Here is a 15,131-nt window from a genome sequence, read left to right as displayed (position 1 = left end):
AGTGAATTTTGTACTCAGAATAGGAAACTTGTGTGCTCTGAAGTGGCACCAAACATGCCTTTGGACACAATGCCTTCATCAGAGCCCTCCATTCTCACTGCTCTTATATATAGAGTTGCTGTCCCAACCTAAAATAACTGCAGTCATTAGAGGAGTTTTCTTGCTGGTGAGCTTCAGATAAAGAAGGCTGCACTTGGGTTCAAAGTTTGGGAATACAAGGATGGGAAATAGTAGCAGTATATCCTCATAGCCAGCCTGCATTAACTCATTTGTATAGCAGAGGAGCGGATGTGGGACTGTAGGTTAATCGAATGCAATGCCACTTTTGTTTTGTAGAGTGCAGTTTGCACTTATTGACTGTCAAAGGCAAGTTAAAGTGCACAACCCTCCTATTTCTCCGGGCAAGATAGAAATATGAGCGGCTATTACGCTCTATCCCCTTCCTATGCAGGATGTAGGAAGTGGGGATGTTTAATTGCAGAGCAACCAAGAACTGCTTCTCCTCCTAAGCATTAGGGGAGGGGGTCTGCCTCTGCTTGGAACGGACCCAACCCATCTCCTGTTGTGCTGGGGGTCGGCACAAGGGGGTTAAAGCAATAGCCATACAGCTCCGGGTCTGCTGTGCCAGCAGGTGCGCTGAATTGTGCGCTAATGAAGGAGATGCTCGCCTAACTGCCACCTGATTAAAATGCTAATGCGGGGAGTTCGCTATCAGCTGTGTTGTTGCTGGGGGGGGGGGGGGGGTTGGGCTTCCTTTGCAGTTAGTTGGGCAGAGTTCGGCCTGTGAGGAGGCACGGAGCAGCTCAGCACCTCGACTGCCTCTTGTGAGGCTGAAAGAGGAGGAGGAGGCATCTGAAGCAGAGCTCTGCAGTTCCTTCCACCTTCTTCGGGGTGTCCCCACCCCCCTCTGCTTCCTTTCTCGTTCTGTCCCTGCAGCTGAGGGACCAGAGCATTAGTATCAGGTTTGCCTGGTGGAAAGGAGGTGGCAGGGCCATGATCCCAGAGGACATTCAGAGACTCCTTGAAGGTAACCACCGATTCCTCCTTGCTGCTCTCCTTGCTTAGCAGGAAAGGCCTGCAGTTATTGCAGGGGAAGAGTCTGAAAGGCCTTTAGCATCTCATTGTGCTGATCCAGAGAGGGGAGCGGGAGGTCTACAGGAGTTCCTTTTCTTCTGTAGCTGATGGGTGGCTTTGTGATCCTCAGGTTGTGTGTGTGGCTGTTGCATCCCTAATCCTGATGAGAGAAGCATAGGGGACGTGGCTTCTTGTCCCAGTGCTCTCAGTGTTGTCTGAGTGCCAGGGGTTGGTAGGTGGGTCTGTGCCTCTGTTAGGAGAGGGGCAGCTCTTTAGTGGTATTGGGGATTGTGCTTGTAGAGGAGGAGAGCATGTGTAAAGTTAAGGGGTGTTTTCTCCCCACCACGTGCATTCCGTTAAAGCAATGTGTGGGCTGTGCTGGGGAGCATCACTGGGTGGTGAGCCAAAGGGGCAGGCATACAGGGTAGAATAAACTTGTGTGCTGCAATGAGACCCCCCCCAACCTCCCTCTCAACCCCCCTCTCTCCCCAACCCAGCTTTTGCTACAGCTGTGGTAGTGGTGCATCCTGGTTCTGGTTGTTGTGCAGTGTTGTATGGAGCTTCTGAGCAGTTCTGCAAGGTTTTCCTGGTTTCTCTGCAAACCTGAGCCGCTGAACAGACCCCTTCCTACTGAAGCAGTAGCTGCAGTAAACTGGGTTTACCTCATCTGCCAAACTGTGCTTTGCAGCCATGAATGGATTCTGCACAGATGTGCAAATAACTGCTTGCTGTTTCTTTGGTGTCGTGCTTTGGGGTGTATTTATGCAAACAGGGGAAGCTATACTCAGGGTTTGTGGTTTTCTTTTTCTCTCCAGTATTGCCTTGCCTTCTGCAGTCACCTCTACTCACATGCTGACTTTCCCCTACCCTGCTGACTCTCATTGACCTTCCTATATATATATATAAAGCCTGAGCAGCAGCACTGCAGGCTGAAGCAGCAGCCTTAGCCCATTGCTGCATGTGTGCATGTTGCTGGCACATCCTGCTAGTGTAGGTGGAGGCAGGTGGTGGGAAGGAGCTGTTTGCATTCTGCTGCTTGATGCTCTGAGCTGTTGTTTGAGCCTGACCTGCTCTACCTCGAGGTTTCATGACCTTTGGTTTCCTGTTGCTCATCTGCTGACAGCACCAGCCTCAGTCATATCACAGAATGGCCTGGATTGCAAAGGCCCACAGTGATCATCCAATTCCAACCCCCTGCTATGTGCAGGGTTGCCAAGCACTTGACCAGGCTGCCTAGAGCCACATCCAGCCTGGCCTTGAATGCCTGCCCAGCTGGGGCATCCATCCCGGTTCTAGCAGTCAGAGCACACACACTGAGCCTCCCAGCCCATCAAAGCTCCCTCCCAAATGCGTTGTGTCTTCTCCCAGATGTAGGTGTGAATTCTCCCCTCTGCTTTTTAATCGTGGGGGCTTTGGTGAAGTTCACCCTTTCCCATTTTTGATGTGCAGCTCTTTATTGTTTGCCGCTGACGCTTCTGTAAACAACTCATTTCTGCACCTGCCACCTTCCTTTAACTTAGATTATTTTCTTGTTAGCTGACTGTTTTTAATTGAAGGCTTCAGATCTCCTTCTAAAGCACAGCCTTTGTTTGCTGACAAGTAGAGCAGGCTATGAATGGAGATTAATTGCATGTCACATACCTCTGTATCAAACTTGCTGTGTCTTAACAATCTATACAGACTCGAGGCCTTCCAGGAGCTGAGGAGGTTTCTTGCTATGCAGGAATCAGAGGAGCCTCATCAGGTTTGCAAACTGCATTACAATAAGAATTCTTGTATTTTAAGTAAAAAAATTACAACTCAATGAGCCAACATGTATTGGTGTATGGGCCATAATGTCTGCTTCCTTACATTAAGCTTTGTTCCATAGTGCAGGGCTGTATGCAAGGTGCCCAAAAGGCCAGTAGCCAACTGCTAGCTTCCAACAGCCTTGCTGTTATCACAGAAGACATCTCTGAGGTTGCAGTGGTTTGAAGCTGATATACCGTGGCTATCTTCTCTACGCTGTGATGCTGCAGTGCATCTGAATGCTGATTGCCTTATGTTTATGAATAGATGTGGTTGGGACAGTTTTATTACCCAGTTCCACATCACAAATAAGCAGCCCAAGTTGTCGTTAATTGCATGGGGTTTCAGTTCTGGCTCAGTCCAAGGGAAGCAGAGGGTGTGTTGCAGTTTTCCTCTGAAGGCTCAAACTGTGGTTCTTAGAATCATAGAATTACCCAGGTTGGAAAAGACCTTGAAGATCATCAAGTCCAACCGCAGCCCAACCAGTAGCCGATCTCTAAAAAAACCTCTGCTAAATCATATCCTTGAGCACCACATCCAAACGGCTCTTAAACACATCCAGGGATGGCGATTCAACCACCTCCCTGGGGAGCCCGTTCCAGTCCCTAACCATGTGTATCCCATTCCAGTACCTAACTACCCTTTCTGTAAAGAAGTTCTTCCTAATATCCAACCTGAACTTGCCCTGGCGCAACTTGAGGCCATTTCCCCTCGTCCTGTCACTTGTCACTAGTGAGAAGAGACCTGCCCCACTCTCACTGTAAGAACCTTTCAGGTACTGGCAGACGGCAATAAGGTCTCCCCTCAGCCTCCTCTTCCTCAGACTAAACAGCCCCAGCTTCCTTAGTCTCTCCTCGTAGGGCTGATTCTCCAAGCCCTTCACGAGCCTCGTTGCCCTTCTCTGGACCTGCTCCAGTACTTCCATATCTTTCTTGTGCTGAGGTGCCCAAAACTGGACACAGTACTCAAGGTGAGGCCTCACCAATGCCGAGTACAGGGGCAGGATGACTTCCTTAGTCCTGCTCACCACCCCATTCTTGATACAAGCCAGGATGCCGTTGGCCTTCTTGGCCACCTGGGCACACTGTGGGCTCATGTTCAGCCGTGCATCAATCAGTTCCCCCAGGTCCGATTCCTCCACACAGTCCTCCAGCCACTCCGCCCCAAGCCTATAGCGCTGCCTGGGGTTGTTGTGGCCGAAGTGCAGGACTCAGCATTTGGTCTTGTTGAACCTCATCCCATTGGCTTCAGCCCAGCTCTCCAGCCTGTCCAGATCCCTCTGTAGGGCCTCGCTACCCCCAGGCAGATCCACACTCCCAGCCAATTTAGTGTCATCTGCAAACTTTCTGAGGGTGCACTCGATGCCCTCATCGAGGTCATCAATAAAGATAGCGAAGAGGACAGGCCCCAGCACCGACCCCTGGGGAACACCACTCATGACCGGTTGCTAGCTGGATTTAACTCCATTTACCAATGTCTTAATGTCACCTGAGTTGGTTTTCTGATGGCAGATGGGTAGAAAAGAGCAACAAGTGTTGGTTGGGGGTGTGGGCACGGGAGAGATGCACACGGCCTCTAAATACCTTTCAGCTCTGCTTGCTGAGTGATGATTAACTCAGAGATTTAGTGCTGCCATTAAAAGGTTATTTACTCACCGGATTGGGGCGGCTGTGACATAATTCTTACAATGCTGTGCTCTTCGTGTGGGATTAAAGTGGATGACTGCAATTGCCTCTAGAAACCCTCCTGAAGCACTTGATGAAATCTCAACTGTTTTCCTTTTCTTTCCCCCCCCCCCTCTCTTACCTTTGGTAGCTGCAGGAAATGAAAGGGAGAGTCCTGTAAACTTTCAGAGTGGATCACAGAGAGCAATCTATAAACATCAAGAATATAACGTTACCGACAAGCAGTAAAACTAACATTGGGGTGATTTACTCCGGAGCTGCTTACATATTGCTCTTCCTGATCCACTTGGAGAGTTTATGGTCAGGCTTTCTTTTTCATTTCCTGGCGCTATAAACATTGTGGCTGGCTCTGAAAGGGCTCTGCCTGCTTTGCAGGAGGGACCACAGCTCTGTTATAACTTATCCAGCAGCTGATCTGTGCTGACATGGCAGCAAGTAAATACCGTATTGCAGCTGATGGCATACTCACAGAGCTGATCTGTGCTTAAAGAGGGCAGAAGAGCTGCTGATGTTGGCCCAGTTTGTGGTTCTTGTTTGTTCTCATTGCAGCCTGCAAGGGTTTCTATCTCTGACTGATCTCTACAGTGTTGTCTTAAAGCTGGTTTGTACATAATAAACTGTCCCCTCAGCCTCCATCTTTTCTTACAGTAAGTTTCCCAGGGCAAGGTATGTTCTCTGTGCCTAGATATGTGTATGTGGTTGTTTCTTGTGTTATTTATAAGCAGTGCAAGTCCAGCACTGTTTTGTTTGTCGTAAGTTGGTGCTGTATCTTGGAGGGGGAATTAAAACAGAGTGGAGGCGTGCTGAAAACGAAACTTAACCAAAGCAAAAGATCCAGCAGAGCCTCAGTGGGATACCAGGCAGGGTGAGGGTGTTCTGACCTGATGCTCCTGGTGCTGCTTTAACTGCTGCTGGGTGTAGGTGTGAGTTCAGAGCAGCACTGTGAATGTGTTCCTGCCCATCAGCAGAGGCGTGCGAACTATGTGCTGCCATCAGAGGGGATGCATTAGGGTGCTTGGATGTCCTCAGTGCTCTCCTTGTGCTTCAGGCTCTGTTTCTTGGCCGCAAGTGGTGGCTGTAGCGTGGGGCTGCAGGCAATGAGGCACAGGTGGTTCAGCTCTGCTTCCCATGTGTTGTGAAAGCATCAATGTTAGGAGAGAGCTGACAGGGACCTGGAGGAGTCTGGATGTGGCTAAAATGTGCTTCTCAGCTCCAATGGGAAGTGGTGCTTTCAGCTTTCATTCCAGGAATGAGAGCAGAGGGGTTGCAGAAAGCAGTGCCCTGATCTGGCTTCTCTCCTCCTTCTTCAGGCTGCCATGCTCAGCGCTGCATCTCTCTGCTCCTCTTCATCACTGTAAAGACAAAGTGGGAAGGGAGCCCTGTTTGTGGGGATGCACATCTGCCCCATTCCCTGAGCACGCAGCTTGCTCTGTCCTTGCTTCTGTCCTTTGCTTCAGAAAGATGTGCTTCTCTTTTTTCCCTCCAGCTCTCAGCCTCTCTTATGTTTGCCATTAAACAGGTGATGAAAATAAGAGCTCGTGACTTTAGCAGGGGAAGTTATTCATTTCTCCTGTGGCACTTTGATCTCTTGTGCTCGCAGGTAGAGGAACTGTTTTGTTAAGGAGCTATAAAGGTTCCTGGGGCATGCTGAGCAGTGCTGGCTGCTGTACCAGCAGCTGAAGCATAAGGAGCTGCAAGTCTTGCAAGCAGGATATTAAACTGACATTAGTGTCACAGTATGGGGGCATGAATTAAAGGTTGGAGAGGGCTGTGGGTGTACAGCATCACAGCTTTGAAGCCAATCTTTGCTAGAGGAAAGCAGCAGTAAAGCTGCCGGAGGACAGGGATGATGATGCTTTCATTTACAGAGCAGGTGTGGTTGGAAATGTTCTGTTTTTCTAAGAGGCTTCTGTTAGGAGTGTAAATATTCATCCAAATAGAAGGCACTTAATCTACCTGTAGTCTCTTTGTCTTTCAGTCCAGGTTAGATTTCTACATATAGCTGTGCTTTCCAAGTGAGAGAGTGCCACATTTACTTCTGCCAAGCTGTCCTGTTGGGCTCAATGTATCTGAGCATTAGCAGAGCACGTGGTGTGATATATCTGTATGTGGGTGAGTGCACAACCAACCTAGTGTTCAATGTCTGCTCCTTAGGAAGGTTATTGTAGTGAAAACCACAAGCTGGGATTTCCTTTAAGTATTGGGTGTAAGGTGTTTGCTGTATTAGAAGTGTTTTGGCTATTTCTGTGAATGGCAGCCCTTCAGCCTTTCATAGCAGTGGATTTTTAGGGTTTGGGGTTGCAGGGAGGTATATGGGAGGTGTTGGGTGCTGCACACAACAGAGTAAGGCAGTGGTTAATGAGAGAAGTAAATGCACGTGGCAGAAGAGTGGTGTTCAAGCAAGGCATCTGACCTGAGCTAACTCTAATGTTGCTGGGTGTCAGTGGGGGACAGACCCATTGGAAGCTGTGAATCCTGGAGGCTCATGGTGGGCTGACAGTCTGTCTTCCTCATATCTGCACCAGGGCTTTGTGATCCTTGAGATGCTGATGCTGTTCTCAGCCAAGGCTAGGTAGCATTAGCTGCCTATTAGCTTTAACTTGTTTCTTTCCCTTTACTCAGATGCTGAGTGCTTCCTGGTGGATGGACTGCAGAATGAAAACTTGAGCCCTAAAGCAAGGGAACAGAGGAACACAATTCTCTTTGGCTTCCAGCAAGCCAAGGCCAGGTATGTGTTGTCTCTGTACGCGTCTCCTAATGAACAGTGCCATAACTTGGGGTACTGCATGCTGTATTCAGGCAGTGGGACAATTGGCCCATGCTTTGAAAGGTAATGAGCATTCAGGAGCTGCTATAATTGAGAGTATGTTGTGTCCTTCTGTTTACATCAGCTGGTTATATTTGGTTGTCTGCAGAGCCATCATTGCCTACCTTTGGGGTCTCTTGTTTCTTAAAGCAGAAAATGTGATTTGGGTAGCATCTGTACAGCTCTTTGCATACAAATCTGATGCTCTTCTTCCTTCACCATGGTGCTATTGGGGGTTTTATGTATGGGGGGGGGGGGATACATTACTTGATACTGAGATATGTGGATGAATCAATGCAGTAAGCAAAGGCTCACACTGCTGGCTTGCTTCTGAAAGTATCCATTCCAGTTGTGGCTCCTGAGCCCAAATATGCATTGCATGTACTCTGATACAGTAAAAGAAGATGACTTCCTAAGTTAAACCTCTGAACTGTGTTCCCAAATCTGCTGACCTCAGCCTTGTTCAAGTCTTGAATGAGGATGGGAGCTGCGTCACTTGGATTCGAGAGCAAAGCAGACAAAGGTTGTGCCGTGGTGCTAAAATCAAGGAACATAAAACAGAAAGCATGTTGCTGGAGGCTTAAATGCAACTTGGAGCCTCAGCTGCATTATATTTCTGGCTGGAAATGTGATGTATAGCTTGCTGTTAGTGTTCTAGTTAAAAGATATGAGTTGTGTCATTTGAAGTTAAGACCTGACAATAAAACTCAGGGTGGCTGACTGATGGAAGCATCCCATTGAAATAAAACTGCTGTCAAGTCCCTGAGATGCAGAGAGTTTTATCCTTTGGAAGGGCACAGCCAGATCCTATTCCCTGCAGTCCCACTGAAGAACTTTGCAAGATGCCCTGCTGTATCTTAATCGATCTTTCCTGCTGGCTAATTATGCATCAGTTTTACTCAGCAACACGGGACTGTGTAATTATCAGCCTGGGTTGCCCTGAATAATTGAAACAAACGGGATGCAGAAGATGGAAGCCTTTGGCAATGGGGCTGTGATGTATCTAAGGGAGAAAACGTGCCTTGTAGTGCTGGGGAGGAACCTTTTGGAGTGGGTGCAGAGGGCTGATGTGGCTTCTGAGGCATTGCCAGGTAGTGACTTTGGGATGGAAAGAGTGAAGTAAACAGGACTATGAACCTGAAGTATTCAGACATTAAAGCAAGCTTATATTTATTCCCAGCGGTCTTGAGAGCTTAGGAGTGATATATCCTTGTATGATCCAGCACTAGGTCTGTCTTGAATGAATTTTACAACCAGTACCGTGGCACCTGATCAATGTGTGAAGTCCTGGATGTTCAGGTTATAAGATATGGGCCCCAGCCCTGCTGCTTATTGAAACAGATTGCCAGTAAGTGTGGAGGGGGAAGTGAGACCCATAGCAAAGAGCACAGGGCACTGCTGATTTCCTCCTTGTGTTTTATTGCTTGGTGGCATTTGGAAATGGTGAGAAGAGCAGTGTATAAACGCTCTCCTTCTGCCCTGAGCCATTAACGCGATGGTTTGTGGTGGGAGATGACTGTAATGATGACTCTCTTTTTATCTGAAAGGCTCTGAGCAAGCCCTGCTCCTGGTGGGGTGCACAGGTCTGTCCCTTTGGGGCTTCCTGTGGCTTCGTGGCTGCTGCTCAGGAAATCAGCAGCAGTCATGATCAGGAAGTGCTGCATAACACAGTGTAGGGTTTCATTGTTTGGGTTCATCATGGACATAAGTAAACTGCTGAACTACCAAGGAGAGACACACGGGCTCTGAAAGGGAAGAGCTTCATCTCAGCTGATTATCCTGAGCCGCTCTCATAAGTGTTCCTGTAACTTCAGGTCTTCGTAAGGCAGCTCTCCCCATGGCCTCATAAGAGCCCCTGCCAGGAGGGCCCTGATGGCTGTAATAGGAACAAGTGCTGGGACTCTGTCTCCACGCGCTACCTGGAAGGATATATTGTTCCCCTCTTGCTAGGAGGAGTGCGGTAGGTAGGAGCTGAATTCTATTTGCAGCTTATATATATATATTGAGGCAGTCAAGAGTATTTCTGCTCAAGGAGCTGTGTTGGAGGCACTGCCGCAGTGCTTGTGGGAAGGCTGTCACCATGCAGCTGAGTTACGAGTCCCCGTGCTGTTTTACTTTCAGAAACCATTTGGTTGTTTAAAGTGTGTCACTGCGTTGGAAAAAAAATGTGGTGTTTTCCTTTGGTTTCCCCCCTCTCTTTGCAAACTTGGACCCTATTCTATTTTCTGATTTCATATACAAAACCTGGCGGTATATACATCCTTTTTTTCCCCCTCCCTAATCTCTTTTGGATGTTAATAGTCTCTTCTACTTTATTGCTGTCCCCAACTGTATCCATTAGACGAGGCATAGAGAGAAGCTGGAGGTGTGATCCCCAACAGGACAGTGACAGCAGCATCAACACCTTGACCAACAGCTGAGGATGCTGCATGGAAAAGCAAAGTGTGATGGGTAGAACTTGCTGAAAAAGCAGCTTTGGTTTGATGGAGGGCAGTGGGAGGATGCTGTGTGCCATGCTGGGGTTGTACTCACCTTCCAGAAACCCCAGAGCTTGTCAGTTGCTTCTGTTTTAGGACGGTTGGTGCTGAGGGTTTGTTTCAAGCTGTTCCTTGGGAAGATTGCTGCTGTTTCTTATGTCTTAGCAAAGGCAGCTGCAGAGCGAGCAGCAGATGTCCAACACCTGGAACGAATCAGATACATGGCTCTGCTCAGGATCACAGACCTGTTCTTGTCCTTTGGCAAGAGCAGCAAGCAAAAAAAGATGTCATCTTGCTGTTAAATGACCTCACCTCAGCATTTAGGCACTTCTAGAGCAGCAAAGATGGCAGGGGGTGAGATGGGGAGAATGGGATTGACATATGGATATGGAGATAAATACTACCTCCATCTCTGTGGAGGCAGAGAGTTGTTTAAACTCCCTCTTGGAAGGTCGATTTGTACTGATGGATACAAACTGTTAGTATTTCCCCCCCCTGCAGTAGTGCTAAAAGGAGAATCCCAAGTTGGGAGGGACCCATAAGGATCATCGAGCCTGGCTCCTAGCAGAGGCTCAAGGCAGACCTATCCCATGCCAAAGCAGAGATGAAAAGGGCTTAATGAATGCCCTTGGAAATCCAAGTGGAAGCATAAGGATAAACCCAGTGTGGGGTGGGGATCCTTGGGTTGTGCTGTGAATCTCAGCAAGCCATGGCAATGTGTGGCTTGTGTGTGCTGTTGCATCACTGAGCTGCTGGTTTTACTGGTTTACAAGTGCAGCTGAACTGTCGCTGCTTCACACAGCTCCTGGGGTTGAGCTTGATGCTGCAATACTGCATTATACATCAGGTGCTGCTATGGGGCCGTAAATGGTTCACAAATGGAAGTGCATCCAAAACTTTGCATAAAGCAGAGTGATTGGCCTGTTGTAGTAATCTCGAGTGTATTAACTGCCATCTATTGCTTCATTTTCAACTCTACTGTAGAAGTTTGGAGATTGGAAATGAAAGAAAAACTGATTTTTGGGGGTAGTTTTGCTTCATTAGTGTGAATTCACTGCCTGCAGCTCATTATGCTGAATAATGTGCAACACCAAGATGAAAAGAGCTTAAGAATATGACCTTATAGGGCGGATAATTGAGCACATTAACACTGGGGCTGGTCCCACCGTGTTGTCCTTCATTAGGCCAAGTGCTGGGTGTGAGCATTCCTTCTGTTACCAGCACTCCAATGGAGTACTGACTTCTTATTAAGGTCCAGTGGAGTTGAATTTATTCTGTAATCTCAGTAGGAGATTTCTCCTCCCCCCCTTCCTTCCTTTGGAGAGAGATGAGGAAGGAATTCTTTGCATTCAGTTGGACAAATTCAATTCAGCTGTTATCACATTCTACCTGCTTTTATACCTGGGGTGAACGCAGCCCCTCACTCTGCCACTAATGCAGTTTGGTGCCGTTTGGCTTTGGCTCCTTTCAAGTTAATTCCCATCACTTCCATATCAGCTGATAAAATTACCCCTTATTTCACCATCCATTTCCTGGTGAATACATTGTTAATCTGAAACCCGAGGACTGTGAATGATTGAAACTGTGTAACCAGATTCTCTGCCTATCTGCTTCTGTAGCATTTAGCTAGGAAATGCATTTGAACTGGTTTGTAACAAGGCTGTGCTAATGGTGAGCTCCCCAACCCTCTTTATTTTCCTGTGCTTGAAATCTCGTGCAGCATTGATTACTTTTTTCATTTGCTTTTTTTTTTTCTTTTCTTTTCTTGCAAACATTTAAAAAGCACCAAACAAATTAGACTGTCTTGGTATATCTAATTTAACAGCTGTGGTGATGTGAGTGTTCTTAATTGGACAAGAAAATGCCGGAAATTTGATTGAAACCTGACTTCATTGCATGGTTCCTGCTGAAATGGAGCCTGAGAGGAAAGTGGGGTTTAGGCTCTATAGATGCTAAAGCTGCAAGGAGACCATTATATCCATCAAGTTTGACCCCTGGCGTAATACAGACCGTAAGCCATTTTGCTTCCAACCCCAAATGGGTCTGCTTTGAATCCATCAGCAATGGGATGTGGCAAAGGGGGTGTACATTGGTCAGCCAGCTCACCCTGTGAGCTTCTGTGAAGCCTTACCTCTATGGGAGGCAGTGGAAGGTGTTGCTCTTTTTGGCCAGCAGGTTCTCCTTGGGAAGGAGGCATTCTGGCTAACTCTGTGACTCGATTTCCCTTTGCAATGTGACAAAACCACTTTCTTTTCCTTGTGACCGTTCCCCCTTTGAGGTCTGTTTATACAGTTGAGTTGCAAGTTTGATTGGGGCCCATTGGAGACACAGCTGCTCCGAGACTGATGAATTAGGGCTGGGATGTGCATGTTTTTCATGGGCAAAGCACATAAACCCTTCCAGACAAGTGACACTTACTCATACTCATGTTTGCTTGCATGAGCAACGCTTCGTGTTTCCAATGGAACCAATTCCTGTCTGGCCCCAAAATATGCCCTGATGAGGTGAGAGAGGTGGGTGGTTCACTGCAAACTATGTGGGGGGAAATGCTTGTAGGATGGCTTTTGTTCAAGTCCTGGCAGCACAGTGTTCATTCTTTGGCTTTGTGATGGAAACTGGATATCTTTGGGTTAGCTCCCTGCTCTACTTATCGCATCGAAATTCTCCATGGGTTTCCTTTGAGTTGGTTTTGCTGGAGGTTAATCATATGGCAGGAGGTGTTCCTTCCCTCTCCATTTCTTCAAGGTCTGAGGTAGCCCAGACCTTTGTCTTTTCTGTGCTATTTGCTATGCTTTGAGTGCTGCCCTTCTTAGGGGATTCCTCTTGTAGCTGTTAGATGGAGAAAGGGAGTGGAAACAGCACCTACCAAAGCTCATCCTTCCCTCTGATGCAACCTTCAATATACACAGAAGGTCTGGGGGGAAGAAAGCTTGTATTTAAGTAACTTCAGTGAGCAAACTGGAAATGCTGTGCCACCCTCAGTGGGTGCCCTGCAGGCTCCAGGTCTTCATGTGGCAGGTGAAGGAATTCAATCCTCACTTTCATCTCCCATAAGAACATCTTCTCCCCGCTCCAGATTGAATCTTCAAACTCTTTCATTCTCTGCTTCAGCATTTCCAGAGTGAAAATGATCAAAGCAGGAGATGAAAGACTCATCCTGATCCGATGAGATAAGAATTTTGACCGTTTCCTTATGCCTCAGTAAAATAAATAACCAAAAGCAATGCATCTTTTTTGGGTATATTTTTGTCCCCCCCCCAGTCTTTGATTTGATCAGAGTGAAACTAACGTGGGCTTGCTGGTCCGGTAGGAAATGGAACTCAATTTAACATTTTTTTAAACCATTTTACTGTATTAAAAATGACAGAGGTTAGAAACAAAGCTCTTATACTTTTATTGAACTGGAATGAGAAGTGACAGAAAATCATTTTGGTCCTAGTGCAGTAAATGTTATCACTAAAACATGTTCAGGGGGAGATTAGGACGGTCTCTCAAGCACAGGAGACAAAAGTTCACCAAACGAGAAGTGATTTCTCTGTCCTTGTCTTGGGATCAGTGTCTGTTCAGGTTTGGGGATGGATGAGGTTGGGGTGAGGAGGAAGGATGAGGACTTTGGGGCTCTGCATGTTGTAGAGCAGGGGGATAAAGGCATGGGGCTGCTCTGACTGTTCCTCTGACCTTAAGTGTGTTCTGGGATGGAAAGAGGAGGTGCAGCTGCCATAGGATGCATAGGAAAGAGTTGGTATTAATAGGGGACTGCTGTCAAGAGCAAGGGATATCTGCAGCCCTTTCTAGCTGCTGGTATGGCTTCTTCCAATGTATTTAGCTGTTATTTATCACCATAGGAGCCCATTCTCCCAGAAGAATCCCTTGGCTGCACGTGTTTTCTTTTCCTTCTTGTCCAAAGAAAACGAGACAAATAAATATTATGCCCTTAATCAGAATTCTGTTGTTGTTTTCTAATTAATCTGTGTCAGTAGCTTGAATGTTTGTATTAAATCATTTTCTTCATGAAAGCTTTTAATGAGTAAACAAATTGATTGGATTTTTACAGACTGGATTCTTGCCACTGATGCCTATAGACCAACCCTTTGTTATGCATTTTGCTTGTGAATGGGTCACTTTGTGGTTTCTCCCAACTCCTTGATCAGTTTCCAAGCTATGCCTATGTTGTTTCCATATTAAAATGATTCATGCTATAGCCAAAGTCGTGCTCAAATGTGTTGTGAGAGAGAAATCATGGAGGATTTCTTTCCATCATGGCCATCCCTATGGTGGATGTTTGTCCCGGCCTTCTGAACTAGAAATGCTTTGTGTGAGCTCCTTGCTGGGCAGGAGATGCTGCTGCACGTCACTCCAGGCTTTGAGATATTAGTGCAGGAGAATTGGGAAGCATGGATTTGGTGATGTGCATCCTGTTGAGTTTTCATATTTGTCTTGCAGTTCTGGGTCAGTGATCTTCCTATGCTCCTAAATGAGGATGGTGCCTCTGCTAGATGGAGGTGGCCAAAGAGCAGAGAGCTGGGGTGGGAGGAAAATGGGAACGAAACTGGAAGACACAGAGATGCAAAGGCTGGTCAAAGCCATCTCAGTATGTTCAAGCATGTTGTTGAGTTCCTAACGTGACCTGCTCTCAGAAGAGCTGCAGGACAGATTGCATCCCTGAAAGCAGCTCTTTGCAGTCAAGGCTGTGAAGGCAATGGCCACGTAAACCTCTCTGCATTGAGAAATAGACCTGCAGTAAGAGGAGAAAGTTGAGAGCCTTTGAAGCTCTTGCAAAGGAGAGGGGATCTGGTTAGCAAAAGGGGTTCCTTAGGTAGCAGGGGATGCCCTGAGGCCAGCTGGCATCATTAGGACTTGTTACCTCTGTTTGTTTCTTGCACAGAATACGTTTAGACCATTCACTGGATTCATAGCAGTGTGTCTGGTGTGATTCTCCCATCTGTCACTTATTCATCAGGCTGGAAAAAACAAAAGTCATTGCAAAAAATCATGTGTGCTTATGCTATAGTTTCTTTCATTTATTTATGTGTTTTTTGTCTTGTAGGTACCACTTGGAGTTTCTGCCCCGAGGTGAGTACAAGCTGGTGGGAAGGAGGGGGGGATTCTCACTGTTAGGGGGTTGGGAAGCAGGGGAGGGCTGGTTGTGTGCTGATTTCTTTGCGGAGTCAATGAGGAGAAGAGCTTAAAATGAACTTGGAGCTGTGTGTGGGGCAGCTCTTGGGGATGGAGAGGTGCAAGGCTGTGGTAAGGGCTATGGCAGGAGCCAGAGTTGGTATTCCTTTCGTGTAGAAGTCAGTT

General features: G+C 47.1%; 1 protein-coding gene across 2 annotated transcripts in view; it reads left to right on the top strand.

Annotated features, from left to right (window-relative positions):
• Positions 1–815: 815 nt before the first annotated feature.
• The window catches only part of SKAP1 (src kinase associated phosphoprotein 1), a 113,227-nt gene continuing 98,911 nt past the window's right edge, over positions 816–15,131 (top strand). For both annotated transcript variants that reach the window (XM_072356654.1, XM_072356653.1), the window contains exons 1-3: positions 816–1,027; positions 7,170–7,275; positions 14,878–14,903. In XM_072356654.1, coding sequence (XP_072212755.1) covers positions 994–1,027; positions 7,170–7,275; positions 14,878–14,903 — 166 coding nt within the window. In that variant the 5' untranslated portion in view covers positions 816–993. The remainder of the gene's footprint in view (positions 1,028–7,169; positions 7,276–14,877; positions 14,904–15,131) is intronic.

The sequence above is a fragment of the Excalfactoria chinensis genome, chromosome 24 (genome assembly GCF_039878825.1).
Source record: "Excalfactoria chinensis isolate bCotChi1 chromosome 24, bCotChi1.hap2, whole genome shotgun sequence".
In the NCBI taxonomy this organism is placed as follows: Eukaryota; Metazoa; Chordata; class Aves; order Galliformes; family Phasianidae; genus Excalfactoria; species Excalfactoria chinensis.
This window is presented reverse-complemented; position numbering and strand designations above follow the sequence as displayed.